The sequence below is a fragment of the Achroia grisella genome, unplaced genomic scaffold (assembly GCF_030625045.1).
Source record: "Achroia grisella isolate CSIRO2021 unplaced genomic scaffold, CSIRO_AGI_Agris_v1 utg779, whole genome shotgun sequence".
Lineage (NCBI taxonomy): Eukaryota > Metazoa > Arthropoda > Insecta > Lepidoptera > Pyralidae > Achroia > Achroia grisella.
In genome coordinates this window covers 2,600,460-2,619,040 of record NW_026713019.1, presented here as the reverse complement: position 1 = coordinate 2,619,040, position 18,581 = coordinate 2,600,460, and the positions used below count along the sequence as shown (strand labels likewise).

Here is an 18,581-nt window from a genome sequence, read left to right as displayed (position 1 = left end):
GGGTCAGTTACCCTAAATCTGATTATGGAAGTTATTAAAATTCACGCTATGGCGTGAATACTAATGCACACATACTCTATAGCGTAAAGAACAGTTTCAACGTTCTATATTTAAAAAGTAATTAAAAATAGAACGCGTAGGTGAGTTATGGGAAAACAATGTAAAAGAACTTTTTTACTTTATCGTAGATTCAATTATATAAAATCTCCAAGTATTTCAAGTAACAGACATGTTACATTATCGTCGTCGATTTCTCAGAATTGAAGGCCGAATGTAGTGTTATTGGCCTATTTATTAGAGTAGATTTAGTCAATTGGCTAAGTCTGTGAATTGACATCGAAATATAATACATTTTTGGTACTGTATCGAAGCGTCATTTGGGTTGTTAAATGAACTATTCATAAACTATATTGAGAGTTGCTCCATCTTAGACGTTATTTTATAAGTTGACCTACTTTATACTATTATTAAGTAATTTGATATCATTAATCTGTCTATCTAGATCTTTATGCTATGTGATGAAGATGATTACTGGTATCTATAATAGAATATAATTAATAGGCTAAAGTCGTCACATATTTGCGTCTACAATATACTAATAAGCAACATGAACCAATTACAGCATTGTCTGTACGCATATCTCTCATATACTATTCAATGAGGTTATTAATTCTGTGAGCATTACATTATAATTATATACAATATGTATATATATAAATATAACGTTTAGATGATTTATCCATACTAATATTTTAAATGGGAAATTCTGTAGTCGAAGTCATATATATCATATGATATTTTCGGACTACTCTAATGCTGTTGGCCGCAGCTGGCCTTTACAGCTTCACCGGACGTTAGGGGGCGAGTGCAGATGGCACTACAAACCCGCGGAAGGACTTATGGAGCGGCTGAAGGCCAACTCCTGCCTGACGGATACGACTTTAGTCTGAGGGCACCACTTGAAACCTCGGCTCAGGCCGTCGTAATATCGATTCCCGTTTGAATTGGACGGGGGATCGATCGGAGGGGCATCATATGATAATACAATACAATATTATAGTTTTACCAACCGCACATATAAATTAAGAAAATTATGCATCTGTGTTGTGTACCATACTGCTACTGCGTAATAAGTTAACATGAATCTTTCGCCATGGGATTGTATATAAAACAGTTACTCTTTAAATTACACATTTCATTTTGTATAGAATTGATTGTTTTTGTGATCTTGTCTCCCAATACTTGTTTATAACTACGTTTAACCTTGATTTGAAAAAAATCCGTCTAGACATGGAATACTTGTTGGAAATTTGCACAGTAAATAAAACCTTCTTTGAAACCGTTTAAACTTCCTACTTTATTTGTTTATCTAAAATATGTCTGAAGTAAGCCTCTGTTGAAAATATGTCTGAAGTTATTAATTTTCTTTATGTTCGAAATACATATTGAAGGATAATTAATAAATTACATAAATTAAAAAAATATATATCTGAATTGGATTTAAAGTTAAAACTGTCAAGTTAAACTTCCAAATAGGTCACAGACTCATCAAGTCTCTACCGGCCATAGAACTTTCATTTTATTACAAATAATTTCTTTTATAAGATAAGTTAAATTATAATAAGAACCGTTTAATTTTCGATGGTCGCGGGTTCGTTTCCTTGCACGATGCAAACATTTGTATTCATAAGGATCGCTGGTATCCGTCTGGGTGTATACTATGTATGTATTTACAAGAACAATATACTGAAGTATTTATATCAGTTATGTAGCACCCATAATACAAGCTATACTTAGCTTGGGACTAGATTAAATTTTCCAGAGTTATCATTATTACTGTTCATTTCTTTTACACGTGTGCTTGGCATGTAGGCACAATAGTAACAGTACGTATTACAATGTAATTTACTGTGTTCAATTGTCAGAGGATCAATTCCGCGCACGATCCGTCACAATGGCATTTGTCGGCGCATCGTTTGTGATGCGCGTGCGCACCATTACTCGCCCTCGCTGCTCGCTCTACACCCACACAGCTAGTGCTGAAAAACAGCGTCATTTCCGCCATTTTACAATTGCCCACAGAGTACTAACTGTCATTGGAATTGCCACATGAAGACATTACGGTTAAGTACTAAATAAATCATAATTATTATATATTTACTGTATAGTTCCGGATATTTAATGTACACATACACTGTTTCAAATTAGTAAGTGCTATTTGGTGTATTTACATATATATAACATTGGCATATTTTCATTGTTTACTTTCTGTAATTTCCTTGTGGATTTCAAGGAATTTCTGGATCATCCTTATTTCTATAACGTATATAAAGAATTTTTATTTAACCACTACTTAATGTTTCCGTTTAACCTAAATCCGTAAAAAGAGGTCGACCGTATAAGAAGACTGAACCGAAAAAGATGGACTGTGTGAAAAGATGATATGCAAAAAGGAGAGGAGAGCTTGGATATAACGCCCGATAGGGACCAGTGGGAGAAGACTACATGCTGCGCGCATATCATATTAATTGGATAAAGCCAAAGCAATGATAACATTATTTTTAATTCTTAGATGTTGCAGTTCAAACATGAAAGTAAATATTTACATTTCTTCAGTCAGTCAGTGTTATTTCCTTACAAACTAGCAGCTCGTCCAGCCTACGAACAAGTGGACAGTTACACCTTATGTTAAATTATCTAAGTATTGTTAGGGATCCCTATTTTTATTACCTTATTTTACACCACTCAGAGATAATGTAGCATACTAATGAATTGATAGGTAAACTATTTTTTTAAATAAATCCAGCCGTTATTAATATCAATCATTACAAAAATACAAACCTATTAATATTTTTGTATTTTTATAGTACGGTGATAAAGTACGCTTAGTATGGCCCTGATGATCTGATGGTAAACGGTTACAAGTAGCCTATGGACACCTGAAACAACATGGGTTAACCCTAATCTTAATATATCTTTCTTAAAAACCACATGCTACTACAGCATGTGGTTTTTAAGAAAGGTAAACTCTAAGTAAGGTCTCGAGAAAACCCTGTATAATAAATAGTTAATATTTCATATACCTTTATGTGTACGTTACACCTAATAATACATATAATGTTACAAGGATGTTCTCACGTTAACAGCCTTGATACAAACACGCCTATTGTGCTGTACTGGATATATGGTTCGTTATTCTGTATTATCTCACATACATACCTCTGGTTTTTTAATTTTATCTCCACATTCTATGGAATTACGGTCATGCAAACAGCGATAAAAAACCTCTATAAGTTGACTACTACACGGAAGACTATGACAAAACTGGCTTGGCTGGTGTTAAAGAAGCCAATTTTGTAGCCGTGATATTTATTGTAAATAATATATTATTGTAAACCTTAGGTATATATTGTATTTTTCATTCTGTTTATATTTTGTGTATCATTAATATATTTCACCATCAACAATTATTGTCTGCAGTACCTATAGTTAATTGGTAGAAAAAGTAGCATTATATTAAATACGACAAATATAGAGTACCTTCCACTACCTGTACATTAATCTTAAATGAATAATTACATTTAAACAAAATTTTCAAAATATTAATTTTTAATCAACATATAAAATACGACATATGTTTTTCTTTTATGTAGGTTGCATGTCATAATAAATAAGTAATTCAATTTATTAATATTACTATAGAATAATAATATTGACTCCAATAAAAAAAATACGACAGAAATTTTTGTATTTATCACTAAAAAATTTTTTTTCATTTATCTGTTATAATACCTGACTGAATAAGTTGAATACCTAACTATAACAAGTGTCTTTGGTACATATAATGATAAAATGATAAACATTTTTGTACTTTTAGGTAAACATTTACATTATCCATTTAGAAATGAGGTATACAAGGTATTTATTATGAGGAAGTCTGACGCATTATTCAAATAAAATGTAGGTAGATACAAAGTGATGAGGATTTTCTAGCTCCGAGGATATGTTTGGGAAATGTAGGGCTTTACTCGGGAGGTCATGTGGAAAACTGCGTAATCTGCTCTTTATCTTCCTTAACATATAAATAGGGTGGTTACTAATGATTAGGCAAGTAATTTATTTGTATATTGTCTACTAGCCATAATAACTGTATAAATGAACGAAATTAAAGTGTCTTTCTGTCTGCATGTTTGTTACATTTTCATGGTTAAACGGCTGATCGGATCTTAATAAAATTCGACTTGAAGACAATTACTATTAGAGTTTTTTTTAGAATTGGGACTTTAAAAATATAATGCATATATTATAACTGCTATTTATAAGATATGAATTTATTACTAAAAAATGTAATATGTACTATATAATTTTTTTTTTACTAATAATTGCTTGTTAGACTATTTTAAAAACTGTTAAATTCAGATTTATTATTTCTTCAACACAAAATTCGTGCCTTAATCACCTGGTTACATCATTATTATTCTCACAATATTATAGAGGTCAATAGGAGGTAAGTAATGGTTGCCTTAAAAATAAACTAGTGCTTAATTCTCATAATAAAGAATACTAAATAAACAAGAATAAAGAATACTGCTTTTTATCCAGGAAGTATTTTAAATAAATACACAGACACAATATCTTCAATATTAATCAATTACATCAATATTTGTATTAGAGAAATTATTATTATCTGAAATACCCAGGCAATTAAGGATCAGTACCACTCTATCAAACGTGTATTAATATACTTTACTGTAGTCTACTTATTAAGATCGTTTGCGAGCGTACACAGATGTAAAGTAGCCATAAACCTGTCTATAGGGTGTAATCAACATTAGAGAACTCAGATTCGTCTCGTGATACGAAGAAGTGTTGAGATTGCGCCACGGTGAGTTCACACGCGTTCACGTCGTGCGATAAATACGGCCTTGGCCCCGGATTACATAAAGAATGGAGATTATGAAATCTTTGGCGAAAGTCGTAGACATATTACTAAAATGAACTGCTTATGAACGGTGCATATTTTGATCTATATTGTTTTATATACAGAGAAGGTGGGAGTAATATACCACTTTTTATAGAGCCCCTGAACGCTTGTAACTTGTCTATATGTTTATCGCGTGTTGTAATACTTATAATACAAATAATGTCAGTATATAGGCTGGTATATTACTTCTATTTTGTTCAAATATTTTTTGTATTAAAGTTATACATATGAAGTAGAGTATAGCGCGTACAGAAAGGGTTATAATATAACAATATGTCGGACCCTTCTGTATATACGTAACCGATCAATTTTCCATAACTAATATAGAATATAGGAAAGGCAAAGACTCTAAGCCCATACAGTCGTAGTCTTCAGTATCATTTTTGCATTTTAGTTATTTTAGAGACTTACCCTATCTGCCAGTTTATCTAAATTATCAAACTATATCTATAATATGTAATTATTTAAATTTTTATTATTTCAATTGAAAATAGTTATTGTCACTTCTTCAAATTTAATTAATAACTTATAGTACTTTTAACTTAACAGAAGTGTTTATAATTGACCTATGTAAATACATTTTGGTATTTTTGCATTGACTATGTGGCTAAGGATAATTTTAAATAATGAATTAAAAATATTCAAAATTAATAATTTATATTCTGCATACACTTATGCTGGTTATTTTTAAGTTCATCAAAATACTGTCAAAGTTTGCGTAGGAGTTATGAATTAATCCGATAACGTGTTCTAGAAATAGCCTCAGAGATATTTAGTAATTTCGTGAAATAAAAAATAGAGGCGGCTCCTCTGTTATTATGACCGATTGGCACGAAACATCTATTTATATCGCTTGGAAAATTCATTATCATAATGTCCATAATAATTCAACAAAGTGTGGCAGTGAGGGAGAGTACTTAACAAATGAATTAAGTCAACTCTCAAGTGAAACGGAAAATGTATATGTTATAAAACAGGATTTGTTTCGTTATATACCGAAATAGTACATCTAACTTCATATTTATCAGTATGAGCGGCCGGTCATTCTATTAACATTCCTCAAAATGACAAATAAATTAACATTTACAGAAAATCTATGACGTTTTGATATAAAAAAACAAAATTATGTAAATTGTACCCCCATCATTTTTATAGGAATTTCCAGTCATATTACCAATAAAATAATTTTTGGTTCTACTAGATTACATTTGATAAAAAGAAATTAAAAAATTATGAAGACAGTAACATGACTTTTTACAAAGTAAAGTCAGCAAATAAATGTTGTTGAAGAAGCTAATAGTCTCCAAGAATATACCAGTATTTTAGTTAAGTGAAGCATGATATCATGGACAAAATTTATGGGGAATCTAGTGAAAGAGTTGTTTATTGTTTCGGGATAGAAGTTTTCTTTTCTGGCGAGTTAGTCCAAAATTAGAATAAACAATATTTGTAGAACATCCCGACTTATAGACTTTAAGATCGTGAGATAAAATCTAGCACATGTCAATTAAAATTTTCACTAACTCTATAGATGATGGAAATTACAAGTAAATATTTAATTAATTAATCCACAGAGAGAAATCTAGATAACAAATTCGATGACAATGTCTTTAATTGAAATACATCTGTATATCAAAATTATAATTCAAAAATTTATTTTGTATTTATCCATTGTAATAGAAATTTAAAATTAAGATATAAAACTTGTCGTATATACAGTATCTAATAATATATATTTAACGAGATAAATTATTATATATGTCTTTAGTCGATGCAGAATTCAAAAAGTTGATATGATAATGGTGCCAACTTGGCAAACGAATTATTAATGAGACACTTCCTAAGTATTTCAACCAATTGCTGAACTAGCATGTGTTTGTAAATAGGAAATCGACTATGTATAAATATAGTTGATATTTATGACGTACAGAGTCAATTCGCAGAACAATAACATATGCATATAGATTAGCTTTGCTCGCGATTCCATACATTGTTTGAAACAGTATATTTTTTTTTGTTTGGGTACTGATTAGAATGTAAAAACTCACAGGAAGCTTGTCTACATTATATACTCGTATATAATAGTGAAAACTGCATTCAAATTAATTGAACTATTTCTGAATTATCCTATATTTATTTAGTTTTATGCATACACAGATATATAATAATATATAATAAGTCGTTAACTATTTTAAAATAATAGATAAATATTTTTGCCATTTTGTCGCTTTTATTTTAATAATAATAACTATCACTATCCGTGACTAGCAACTACCAGTTATCCACGCGAAATATATTCTGTGTCAATCTAAGCAATCTAATGTAATATTGTAATTAGAATAAAAAATGAACTCAAATCAAATCCGTCTATCAGTTTAAGAGGTGTTTTTATTTACTAGCGGTATACGATTCAAGAAATCACCAAAATGCGAAAAATCTAGGGAGCAGTGTATTATAGGTAATAATACAAAAACTTTGCTAAAGTTACATTAGACTGATAAATTATTCATGCATATTAAATAGCTTAGCAAGTTGAACCATAAATAACGCTTAAAAGTTAGTTCGAGAATAATGCTGATAAAATCTGTTGGTTTATTACATTTGTGTTGAATCATCGTATTATTTATGTACTAGATACGCACGGCTGAAATTATCGTAAGGTTAAAAAGTGGAAAAATAAATAAAAGTCTAAAACTTTTATTTATTTTTCCACTTTTTAATTTTGGTGACAGTAATTCAGTTTCATGACTGTCAGCTAGCTATTATACTCTTCGCATCTGTTCATTTCAAAAAATCTCAAATATTTAATAAATTTAATGTAATTAAAATTTCATTTTATATCCGCAATTTGGAAGACAAATGAAAGATTATGATCTAGTTTGGAGGGTACTTATATACATGTATGATATGATACATATTTGTAAAAATAATTCTAAAAGTTGTTACGGGTTTTAAATGATTTAATGATTATATACCTAATTAATTCTAATATTAAAAGCACAAAAAAATCGCTTAAAAAGGATATTTATTTAAACAGTAATTTATTAGTTTATTTTCAAACGCTAGACTCAGCAGTTGTAGTTTGATAATCGGATATTCACCATATTCCAATGTTTTTGCTACAGTTGTCTTTAATATTATTTTAATAGCAATTTCATAACATTAGATCCGTCTATTCTTTATTATTGTTAATGGTTACTTTCACATATCTCAGTAAGTTATACGCCCACCTACATTCTATAAACGTTAATTTTATTGCGGTCTTAGAGAAGGATTAGTGTGTATGTATATTCCAGTAAAATTGTAATTACCCCAATGGTAGTGAAACGTCCAGTTTAGTGGTCGAGCACACATAAATATTGTGGAAATATTGACGTAACATAAACTAGGCTGCCTGTAACATATACATCGTAAGAGTCATATGGTGCACAGTAAAATAAATAGCAACACTTGGAAATATTTTATCTGTTGCTCGTAAAACTTGGCAAAAGTTATTGAAAAGTTTAATCGCTTATTCTGGCATTTTATTATTACAGATACAGAGGTTATTTTTCGGGGCAGACATTTTAAACCTGAGCGCATTATCTGAGTATTTAGGAATATTGCATAAATATATTAGATATTATTATTGATTAGGAAAATGTAGATTCTTAAATCATTCGGAGACACATAAGTTTATGATTTAGATTCTGTATCTAGATACTATGTAGGTATTCCTGTTTATGCAAGTGCAATAGTAACATTTTAAGTAAAGTTACTAGTAGGTAGTCTTAATGACACCAATAAATAATTAAAGGTCGAATTTAGGTAAAGGAATAATTGGATGTAAAAACTCATAATTTACCTTACAATATTTAGATAATTATGAACGCAACATAAAAATATGAAGCGTATATATTGCTCTTAAATAAGTATTTATAGCATTAATTATATTACACTTAAGTGAACATAAATTATCGTGTTCGAAGTTCATAAACTGCCTTTAATTTGTTTATATCTCAGAAGAGTGCATTGAACCGCCCGATGATAAAAATATGAACAGTGAGAGAGATAATTCGTGCTGGATGGATTGTTATAAACAAAATTAACCACAGGAGTCATAAATCGTGATTTTTGTGCACCGTCCCACGCGTTCGGTGGCATTTTGTCGTGTCCCTTTTAAAAGTCTAATTAGGATTCTTTAAACATACCGATTGCACTGAAATGTATTGTGGGATATTGGCGGTGTCGTTTTGTTACATTTTTATCATTCAGCTAACAGTTGCTGAGAGTTGAACAGTCCACTGCGTGGCACTTTTTGTTTATAAAAAAGGAACAGTGCGACTTAGAAACTTGTCAATCAACAGGTTTATAAAGACTTCATTTTCTATTGTCCCAATTGTAAAAACCTTTGATATTTTTACTACTTATGGTGATGAATTGATTACGAATTTTAAGACCAATTTTCTGTTAATATTAAGGCTTTATTTCTTGCAGCGATGCAGTTTTTGTATCCTATATAATACTGAGTTTAGAAATTAGACTTATTAGATGTATTACGATTGAAGTAAAATTACAAAGTCTGTGGGCCCTCATTCATTGGTACCGCGTATACTAGATGTTAACATGTCGTCCATGTGTAAACCGATTATTGACAGTTGCCATCAGGTGAGACTTAAGATTTTTTGGTATTCAGTTAAATAAAAAATGTTTTAAATCTGTACCTATGTGAATAGAGGGTCAGAAAGAGCATCGGGCATTGTACTTTTACATCGAATATGTCTTAACGAGAAAATAACGAGGGACCGACTGCAACATGATGCTTTTAGCGAGACAGCGTCGCAGATTTTTTTTGGTACCAGATAAGTTTTTTTTAATTAGTTCGTGGAAACTTTGTCTTCTTTTATCTTTAAAGTTCTAGAGAGGAAGTAGGCCTGTATTCATACTACATTTTCTACATTTTAATGTTAGCTACATAGGTCAAAGATATAAAGTTAAGTAAATTAATACTTCTATTATTATTTCCCAAGACATCGTTATTTGAGAGCCATTTTCAACCGACCTCAATGTTGTTTAGCCCCTAAACGTATACTACTATACTAATGTATTCATATTATTTATATACAAGTAAAACATTAATAGTCATATTAGGTCATATCATATTATTATTTAAGTTTGTTCAGAGATTAGTATCATAATTGTAGATGTACCTATAAATTTTAAATATGCAAATGTACTTGTTATATTATTGATTATGAATACGTAAAATCATCACTTTTATATACTTTCAATGAATTTGAGCTTCGACTGGCCTGTAATATAAACATTTAAGGCAATGGAAAGTCTCTGCGCCGGTGTTAATGATTTACGAACAGAAGTAGTGGATCTGTTTTGTAGTGAATTGTAATCGGAATGTTCATAAGCCAATGCCCTGTTGAAGGTTACTGCTGTTGTGAGATGATTCGGTAATGATTTCTCTTGTAACGTATGCAAATTGAACTTTTACTTCCTCTACATAACACCTACTTTATCAGACCCGTTCTTGCTATCTAAATCACGCAATGGTCAGGTCGTTACCCTCATTATCACTTTGCACGATAACATGAAACACGGAAAAAATCCATCTTGTAGGTATAGTGATAAAAAAGTAACCAGCTTCAGGTGGCCTTCGATAGCTATACTTGTTGTTTGAAAGCGAGGTCATGTTGTCTAGTTGGAACAAAATGCCACAGATCATTGTATTTAGTGTACTGTTAATAACACAAATTGCTAAGTAAACACTTCGTGTCCTTGGATGCGGTTCGTTAGTGTCGCTGAGGTCGCGAGAGGTCGCAACTGCTTTAATACTTCATCTGTAACACTATTTAATATTTATTGGTTTATTTTTTAATGTAACATTAATCAATTTGATTTCTGCTTTTAAAAATTACTTTCAATAAACTTTATTTACCTACTACTAAACAATAAATGCTTGTTATTTATGAATTTTAGGCAATCGCTAACATTGGTTTACATCCTATTTATGAAGTTACATATTGAAAAGTATGCAAAAGGTAACAACAAAAATTCTGAATGTCCAAGTTATATTTAATTCAATCATGACTGGAGTTCTGCAAGGATCCATACTAGGTCATTTACAGAGATATATAGATAAATCATTGTTTTATTTGTTCCCAGTTATACAAAATTACAATTACATAGATATACGAAATGGCTTTATAATTCGACTACAGATTAATTAGAGATATTTGGGTCATTATGCTTGAACATAAAAAAGTCTTAAAGTCCTGCATTACTGTTTCTAATTTTATTAATGATACATCTCAATGTTTTAGTCTCTACATATTTATAAACAATTCCAGATCATGTAACTACAATTAGATTATATATATTGCAACTTAATAGATAAAAAGGACACAAATATTTTATGTGTTTAAAATTTGAAAGAATATACGAGAATACATATCATAATACTTCAAAATTACTTGTATCTAGAACTTTTCCTTTCAAAATAGGCCTATTAGATAAGGACAGAAATTTAGAGATTAATATAGATAGTATGTTTACTTATTTAGGTATGTAGATAATACATACGTTTATTAGGTAAATAGGTAAAATACCGTACATTGCTTAGATACCGTTATTATGTGAACCGTAATATAAAATAAATGTATCTAGAACTTTTCCTTTCAAAATAGGCATTAGATAATATAATATAGATTGTTTACTTATTTAGTAATAATACATACGTTTATTACTTGGTAAAATACCGTACATTGTTAATAATTATGTGAACCTTAGCAATAATATAAAATTGTGTAATAAGTAACTTGTCATGTTAATAAAGTTACAATTCAATTGTTCTAGTAAGTGGTAGTTGCCGTGACATCAGCAGCGCCCCCTTGGTGTTCATTAATGGTTGAAGGCTGTTAACTATGGTACCTATTTCTTTGTGTTTGTATGTAGGTCGTGTATTCATACCAGATTACTGCTCAGCCCCAATTGTTACACAATTATGAACAGTTGTATAAGGGCCCGGCGCACTTGTCAATCATAATAAGACCATTAGCTTCAGTAACTACTTGAGAAGTAGTAGACTTTATAAAGTTTATTTTATCATTATTTAAATGCTTCAAGTTGGATTAGCTACAGATGCAAATATAAATAATAAAACTGCGAAATTTTACTAATACCTTGAGCTAATTTAATGTTATAATAGTATAACTATATGATACTAATAATAAAACTAACTAATATATTTTAGTCATTTTAGTTCATTAATTTCATCTCTATGTTTCAAGGTAATTTTAAAAATGAGTTTCAAAACATTCCAATAGTTAACATTTTCAATAACAGTAAGTTTTACTTTTTATAAATTAGGTGTGTAGATAAATGTCAAATTAAAATACATACTGAAATTATTTTTATAAGTGAGCTCTTTTTGTTTGTATACAAGTGTGTATGTCCCGCACAGAAAGTAGGTCGAGTATTACAGAAGTGTTAGATTATATTACAGAAACCAGCGGCCATTTTCTTTCGATTGTAAGTATTCCCCGATAATGACTAAGAATGTGATTATATAACATATTTAGAATCGTATGATAACTTTCATTAGATAAGTGACTTGATAAACATGTGTTATGGTATTATACATAAAAAAGTCTAATATTTTCTAATTTTTTTAATTTTATTTTCACTCAGTATTAATACAAAATATATACCCATCATGCCGCAAAACTACTTGGTAGTTTGTCTGCAGCAAAAGCCCATAAAACGCACCTATATGCTCTCACTGTAGGTATGTAATTGAGTACACAAATATCATGTGTATACAAATTTAACACCATGAAAATGTATTAGTTACAATCGTAAACTGTATTTGCATGGTAAAATCGATCGATTGTAACGCAAGTAAATTATTAAAAAACTATTCAAACCGTCATCATGATTGGCAAGACCTAATACATTTCTTATTATATTATTAGTATTCCTTTCAGTATCGTGGATATTGTATGATCAAACAGTACAGGAATTCCAACAATTCGTATAGTTCTTCGAAACTGAAGGTTATATAGTAACAAAAGGGACATGATTGAAGATACGTACGGAAGGAAACCCATAATATCACTATATCAAAAGTCAATAAAAGTATCCCAAACTCACAAACAAATAAAGTAAGGCACTCACCTATTTTTCCATTGGGACTGTACGGGCCGTAGCTGCTCGAGGATAGCGGGGAGGAGTAGCCGTTGTTTGGCTGAGGCTGGGCTGCTTGAGGGGACGGGGACCCGCCCCCCGCGGCGCCCCCTCCCGCCATCCAGTCCCGCACGTGACCGTTGACCTGGTGTCCGTTGTGGCTGACTCCCGGCTCGGCTTTGACCTGGCTTGGTAGGCCGCGGTATGCCACTTCGTGTTTAAGATCCATGCCGCTGCTACCGCATGCTGCTGCACCGCCGCTGGCCCCGCCGCCCGCACTCCACACTTCTGTAGACAACATTGTGTTTTTATAAAGGGATTTTGGTAATAAATCAAAGCTACCATCATTTCGGCATGTTTATCATTTGAACCATAAAGTGAAATTCTTTTAAATTGCACAACCATTTCAAAAGAGTTATACGTGATTAGAATAATGCAAATTCGTGTTTAATAAAGTGAAATTACATTACATTAATATAAAAAAGAGAATCCTAACAACAAGATTCTAATTGTGCGTAAAAAATAAATATTTTATTGTTGGACTTGATCGGTAAATAATTAATTATTATTAATTTCATACTAACAAATAAATTAAAATACTCGACCATGTCATTGGAATTTTATTATAATTGTAATAAATACTTTGTTAGTGCATCTAACACAGCCTCATCAAATTCAATACTGTGCTTTATTATATTTTTTACTAGTGCATGTTATTAAAGATGACTGATGAGATATGGTATGGCACCAGGATTTCGATTTACTGGTACAAAAATTTTGAAGTACAAGCTTGTTGTATCTCAAAAAAGAATCAAACTTATTCCTCAATATACTTTCTACTCTGCTCTTTCTTACATTCTATAATAATGCTCGTGAGTTCATCGCAAGGCATCGAGTCTCCCGACAGTCTGGTCTCTTCTATATTAGGATTATAGGTATTTCTCAATGATCACACTCCCTGCCTGATGTATTTAGTATAAATAAATGATTATGAAGTTAGTTTCTAAAGCATATTTGGCATTTTAATAATTCTAGTCAGGGATGCCAACTGTACGAGATTCCTTGAAAATATGAGATTTTTGGTCTTCGGTACGAGGACACTTTCTTTTATCTAGAAGATTATACGAGATTTTTATCGCAAAAATACGATGATTTAGATATAAAGTTTTAAAATACGAGAACTATCAAACTCCTTTCTTTTGTTAGCAGGCTAAATATTTTATAGTTCACAACGCTTGGTTCTAGTATACTCAGATAATGCTAATGTATCTGTCTGCGATTTTAGTATATATAAAAGTCAGATATTATAGTAATATAAATTTTGGTGAAATTACAAATAAAAACATTATCAACTATATCATGGTTTTTTAACTTAGTATTTTTGTAAAATTGTAGCGTTGCGGCGACTCTGAGATTAATATTAGTTTACTGTTAGTACTTGGATCATCACAAAGTTATCTAGAAATATAAATTGCTATTTGTTTTGTTCAAAACCTCGCCGGTGTATTTTGAGTAGTAATCTGTAATACAAATACATTTACGACTCCATATTACATAGACCAGGTAAGTTTTACTTAAAAAATAATAATATAAAACATTAACTTTGTCATTACCTAAATTCATAAACAAGTATTGAAATAAATATTCATTACATTACACAGAAGTGTTAGAAACATAATGCAACTGAAGGGGAATACGTTTATGACTAAATACGCGACAAGAGTTATGTGGCCATAATCAGATGTAATGAAACGTTCTATAGAGATTCTATAGATTACTATGGCATTTCGTACACATATTTTCCACAAGGCGATAGATTTATATTTCATTTCATAATATTATGCATATTATGATGCATAATATTATGAAATTGCAATCTTTATGGATTTGTCGTATATTACTTCAAGGCATCTGTATTCATTTTATCCATACTGATATTATACACGTGAGACTATTCTTGTCTGTCTGTCTGTTTATCTTATCACGGCTAAACTGCTTAATTAAATCTCCAGATTAAGTAATAAAATTATGTTGTAAATTTTTATTAAAGCTTACCACATTACACTGAAAACTGGACCCCAATCTGTTAAGTCATTTCTGAGGTTAGAGTGCACAAACACACAGAAATCTAACAATCAGTGTTTTGGGTTTTATTACGTTGATAAAGTATTTTTTTTTCTCATAAATCTTCGCTGTATAGACCGATCAGTTACGTCTTCTTTCTGTGTATAAATTACTATAAATAGACGGCGCAAGAAATTATAATTAACTCAGTATTGCTACAGTACATAATTTCACTGACCAAACAAAGAACAATTTCCATGATATTTCAGATATCTTTGATCTCATCGTAAGATTATTAACAGTTACTTACACTGAACATGATTTTCAAGCTTTGAAGTCAAAGTACAAAGGAAATCATGGCTCCTGATAAGAGCAATTGTAGATAATTTAAAAGAATAGCTTAAGAATTTTCAAGAATATTACAAATTTTCCGACTCAGTGAATAGTGAGAAAATACATCCGGATAAAATGATAATTATAAATGAGAGGTGGATTTGATTGAAACTCTTCGCATTGTATTTTTACAGATTTACTAAAGAGCAGAATGAATGCACTTGTAATGGTCGACAGTCGACAGGGAGAGAGAAAGCGAAAAAGAATATCATTCCTTTTTCTCACCTAATGTGTAAACATTAGGTTCCTTTGTAGAGGATTTTAAATAAGATAATATAAGTTATTCTCTTATTTAAAATTAATTTTGTATGAATTATATTTTCCTATATAAACTGCAAAGGGGGATCAAAATGACACGTGCAATCTCAAATGATATTCTTGCATATTTATTATCAACGTTTAAAGAACGACTTAACAAGTGCAATAGATAGGAGAATTCGTCATTGAAATTGACAGGTGTGCTAATTCTGAATTAAAATATAATTATTTGTACATGTAGTGAGCAATTTAAGTCGTTCTTGTTCAAATATTAACTATTTATGGGTCTAAAATTAATTTTGTTTAAATAATTTCTAATCAAACATTACAAAATTAGGAATTAGACGAAATAAGCCATTTTTATCCCACATTTATAAGTCGTGACCACGTGAACGAAATCATGGGCAGAAGCTAGTTACTCATTGTTATTATTAAATAGACATAGAGTTATATAAAAGCGTAAGCCTATTGTGTAATATTCAATGTAATCAAAATTAAACATATGAAAATTCTTATTAGGATAAGTCTAAGGAGATGAAGTTCTCAACGCTGTAGATTTTAAATTAAGCTATCAGACTCGCAGTCGTAAACCACAGCGTCTCCAGGATTAACCAGCATCTTATACCGGGATAATGTGAATCCTTGGATGTTAGCAATTGGCCCTGTGTTGTTTGTTCCTCGTAAAATAAGATACATAGCTTTAAAGCTGAAGTTGTATTCAGAAGAAATGTATATGCAAGTACATCACATATATCAGTTTCAAGTGTTCCTAGTTATTATACAGAATAAAGGAAATTTCCGTGTATACAGAGTTTATATTATAAATTTTCAATGCTCTTGTTTGCTACTTCCAGAGATACAATGTTATATCCCAAAGTTCATTTCGTAAGTAGGGCTTTAATTAATGATACTAAAATGGTTTACAAAAGACATAGACAAAATCAAGTATTCTCTATCTATCTATCTATAACGTGTTTGTTCTTGTTTAATATTGGCTGTATCATTCGACGCTCTCCGAGTGAAATACAATTTACATTTTTATACAATTTAAGCTATTTTAAAAATCCAACTACCATTTTAATTTTTCATAAATAGGTCAAATATGTTTTAACTTAACCCTTACAATCAAATAAATAATTATTTTAAAATCAAAGCTTTCTTATGTATAATTTAAGTATAAATAGATGATTCTTAAAAATAAATAAGTACAATGCCATTAACTACACAGTAGCACTTAAGAGTTACTTTTCTATATAGCGGAAATAAAAACGATGCAGATTGACTAATAGCCTACTTACAGACAATTCGAAGGCTAAGCAGTAAGTTACTAAATGCAGGACATGCTAAAAACGCAAATTAAACTATAAATCTGTATATACATGTACAGACAGAATGAAGTAAATATACAGTTGTTTCACTAGATTCTACATTGATGTGTATAGTAAGCAGCATACATGTTTTGTTCCACTATTTTACGGGCTCCACAACAAACTTTGTTATTTTAAACATTTTACGAGTCAACATAAAATATAATAATGCAAACACGCGATTTCGTTGCATAGTAGCTCAAACAATGGCTGATTCACAGTTTTAGTGTTATTAATTTCTCTTTACTTGTAAAGATGAATAGTTTTATCGAAAACTTTTGTTTTCTTTTATCGAACTAGTATATATTTTTATTATACAACGAATTTATTGTATTTTAGGTATATAAAACCTACCTATAATTGTATTTCGATTTACGATGTAATTCGATTTCTCAACTTATGACTGGAGTCGGTTTTGACATGTCATTGTTAGTGTCAACAATTTATTAGTAAAATCACTGAGAGCTCTTGCACTTTCTATAACATTTTGATAAGAAAGCTTGTCAGTGATTTTTAGTTTTTTGCTTTATATAGAACTAGTACTTAGTACGAACTGAGTACGATAATAAGTGAATTAAATGATAGTAATGATATAGCCACTGAACCCCAGTTCGAACATGTAATATCTATAATAATAGTATAAAGCTGAAACATTAGTTTGGTGGAATGCGTTAATCACAAGAATAACTGAATTCTTTTTAGTATTAAATAACTTCTTTATCGAGAAATGTTATAAATAGGCAGGTACATAACATAATCCTACGACAAATAGAAGTGGATCATCTTTGAGAAATGTTGCAAAAAGGTGGGGAAATATATTTCTTTTCTCTCAAGTGACGCTCACGATGTAGCAGTGGTCAGCTAGTGTGTAATAATCTATTAGGTATTGCGTAATTTAACGTAAGTCTAAAAATATAGAAACTAGTCATAAGGCTCAGACAACACTAGTATATAATATTGTCATTATTACGTAACCAAGTCAATGGCCGTAGTATTTAAAGCATTCAATTCATTGACTGTGATTTAAAACGTGACATAATGGATAATACGAAATTGAATTCATACGTCGGTATGGCACGGTGGCGTATGCTATGCTATGAGCGACGGCTGCGCATTGCGCCACAGCGGCGCGGGCGCAGAGAAAGCGTGTGACGTCACGACCTCGACACGCTCACCTACTTGCCGACGATGCCTGCAGCAACCCACTTCTGTCGATAGCGGCCCAATGTCGCCGAGCTTTCTCTGCGTTCGTGCCGCTCCTCACGGCTCACTATTAGTAATTACACAACTAACAACTTGTACTCTTCCCAGCTTAGTAGATAAGAGCTCACTTTCGCTTC

At 30.9% G+C, this 18,581-nt stretch overlaps 1 protein-coding gene across 2 annotated transcripts in view; it reads right to left on the bottom strand.

The window, feature by feature from the left end:
- The window catches only part of LOC131850730 (ecdysone receptor), a 262,866-nt gene that overhangs the window by 115,111 nt on the left and 129,174 nt on the right, over positions 1 to 18,581 (bottom strand). For both annotated transcript variants that reach the window (XM_059201074.1, XM_059201073.1), the window contains one exon: positions 13,151 to 13,447. In XM_059201074.1, the coding sequence (XP_059057057.1) occupies positions 13,151 to 13,388 (238 nt within the window). In that variant the 5' untranslated portion in view covers positions 13,389 to 13,447. The remainder of the gene's footprint in view (positions 1 to 13,150; positions 13,448 to 18,581) is intronic.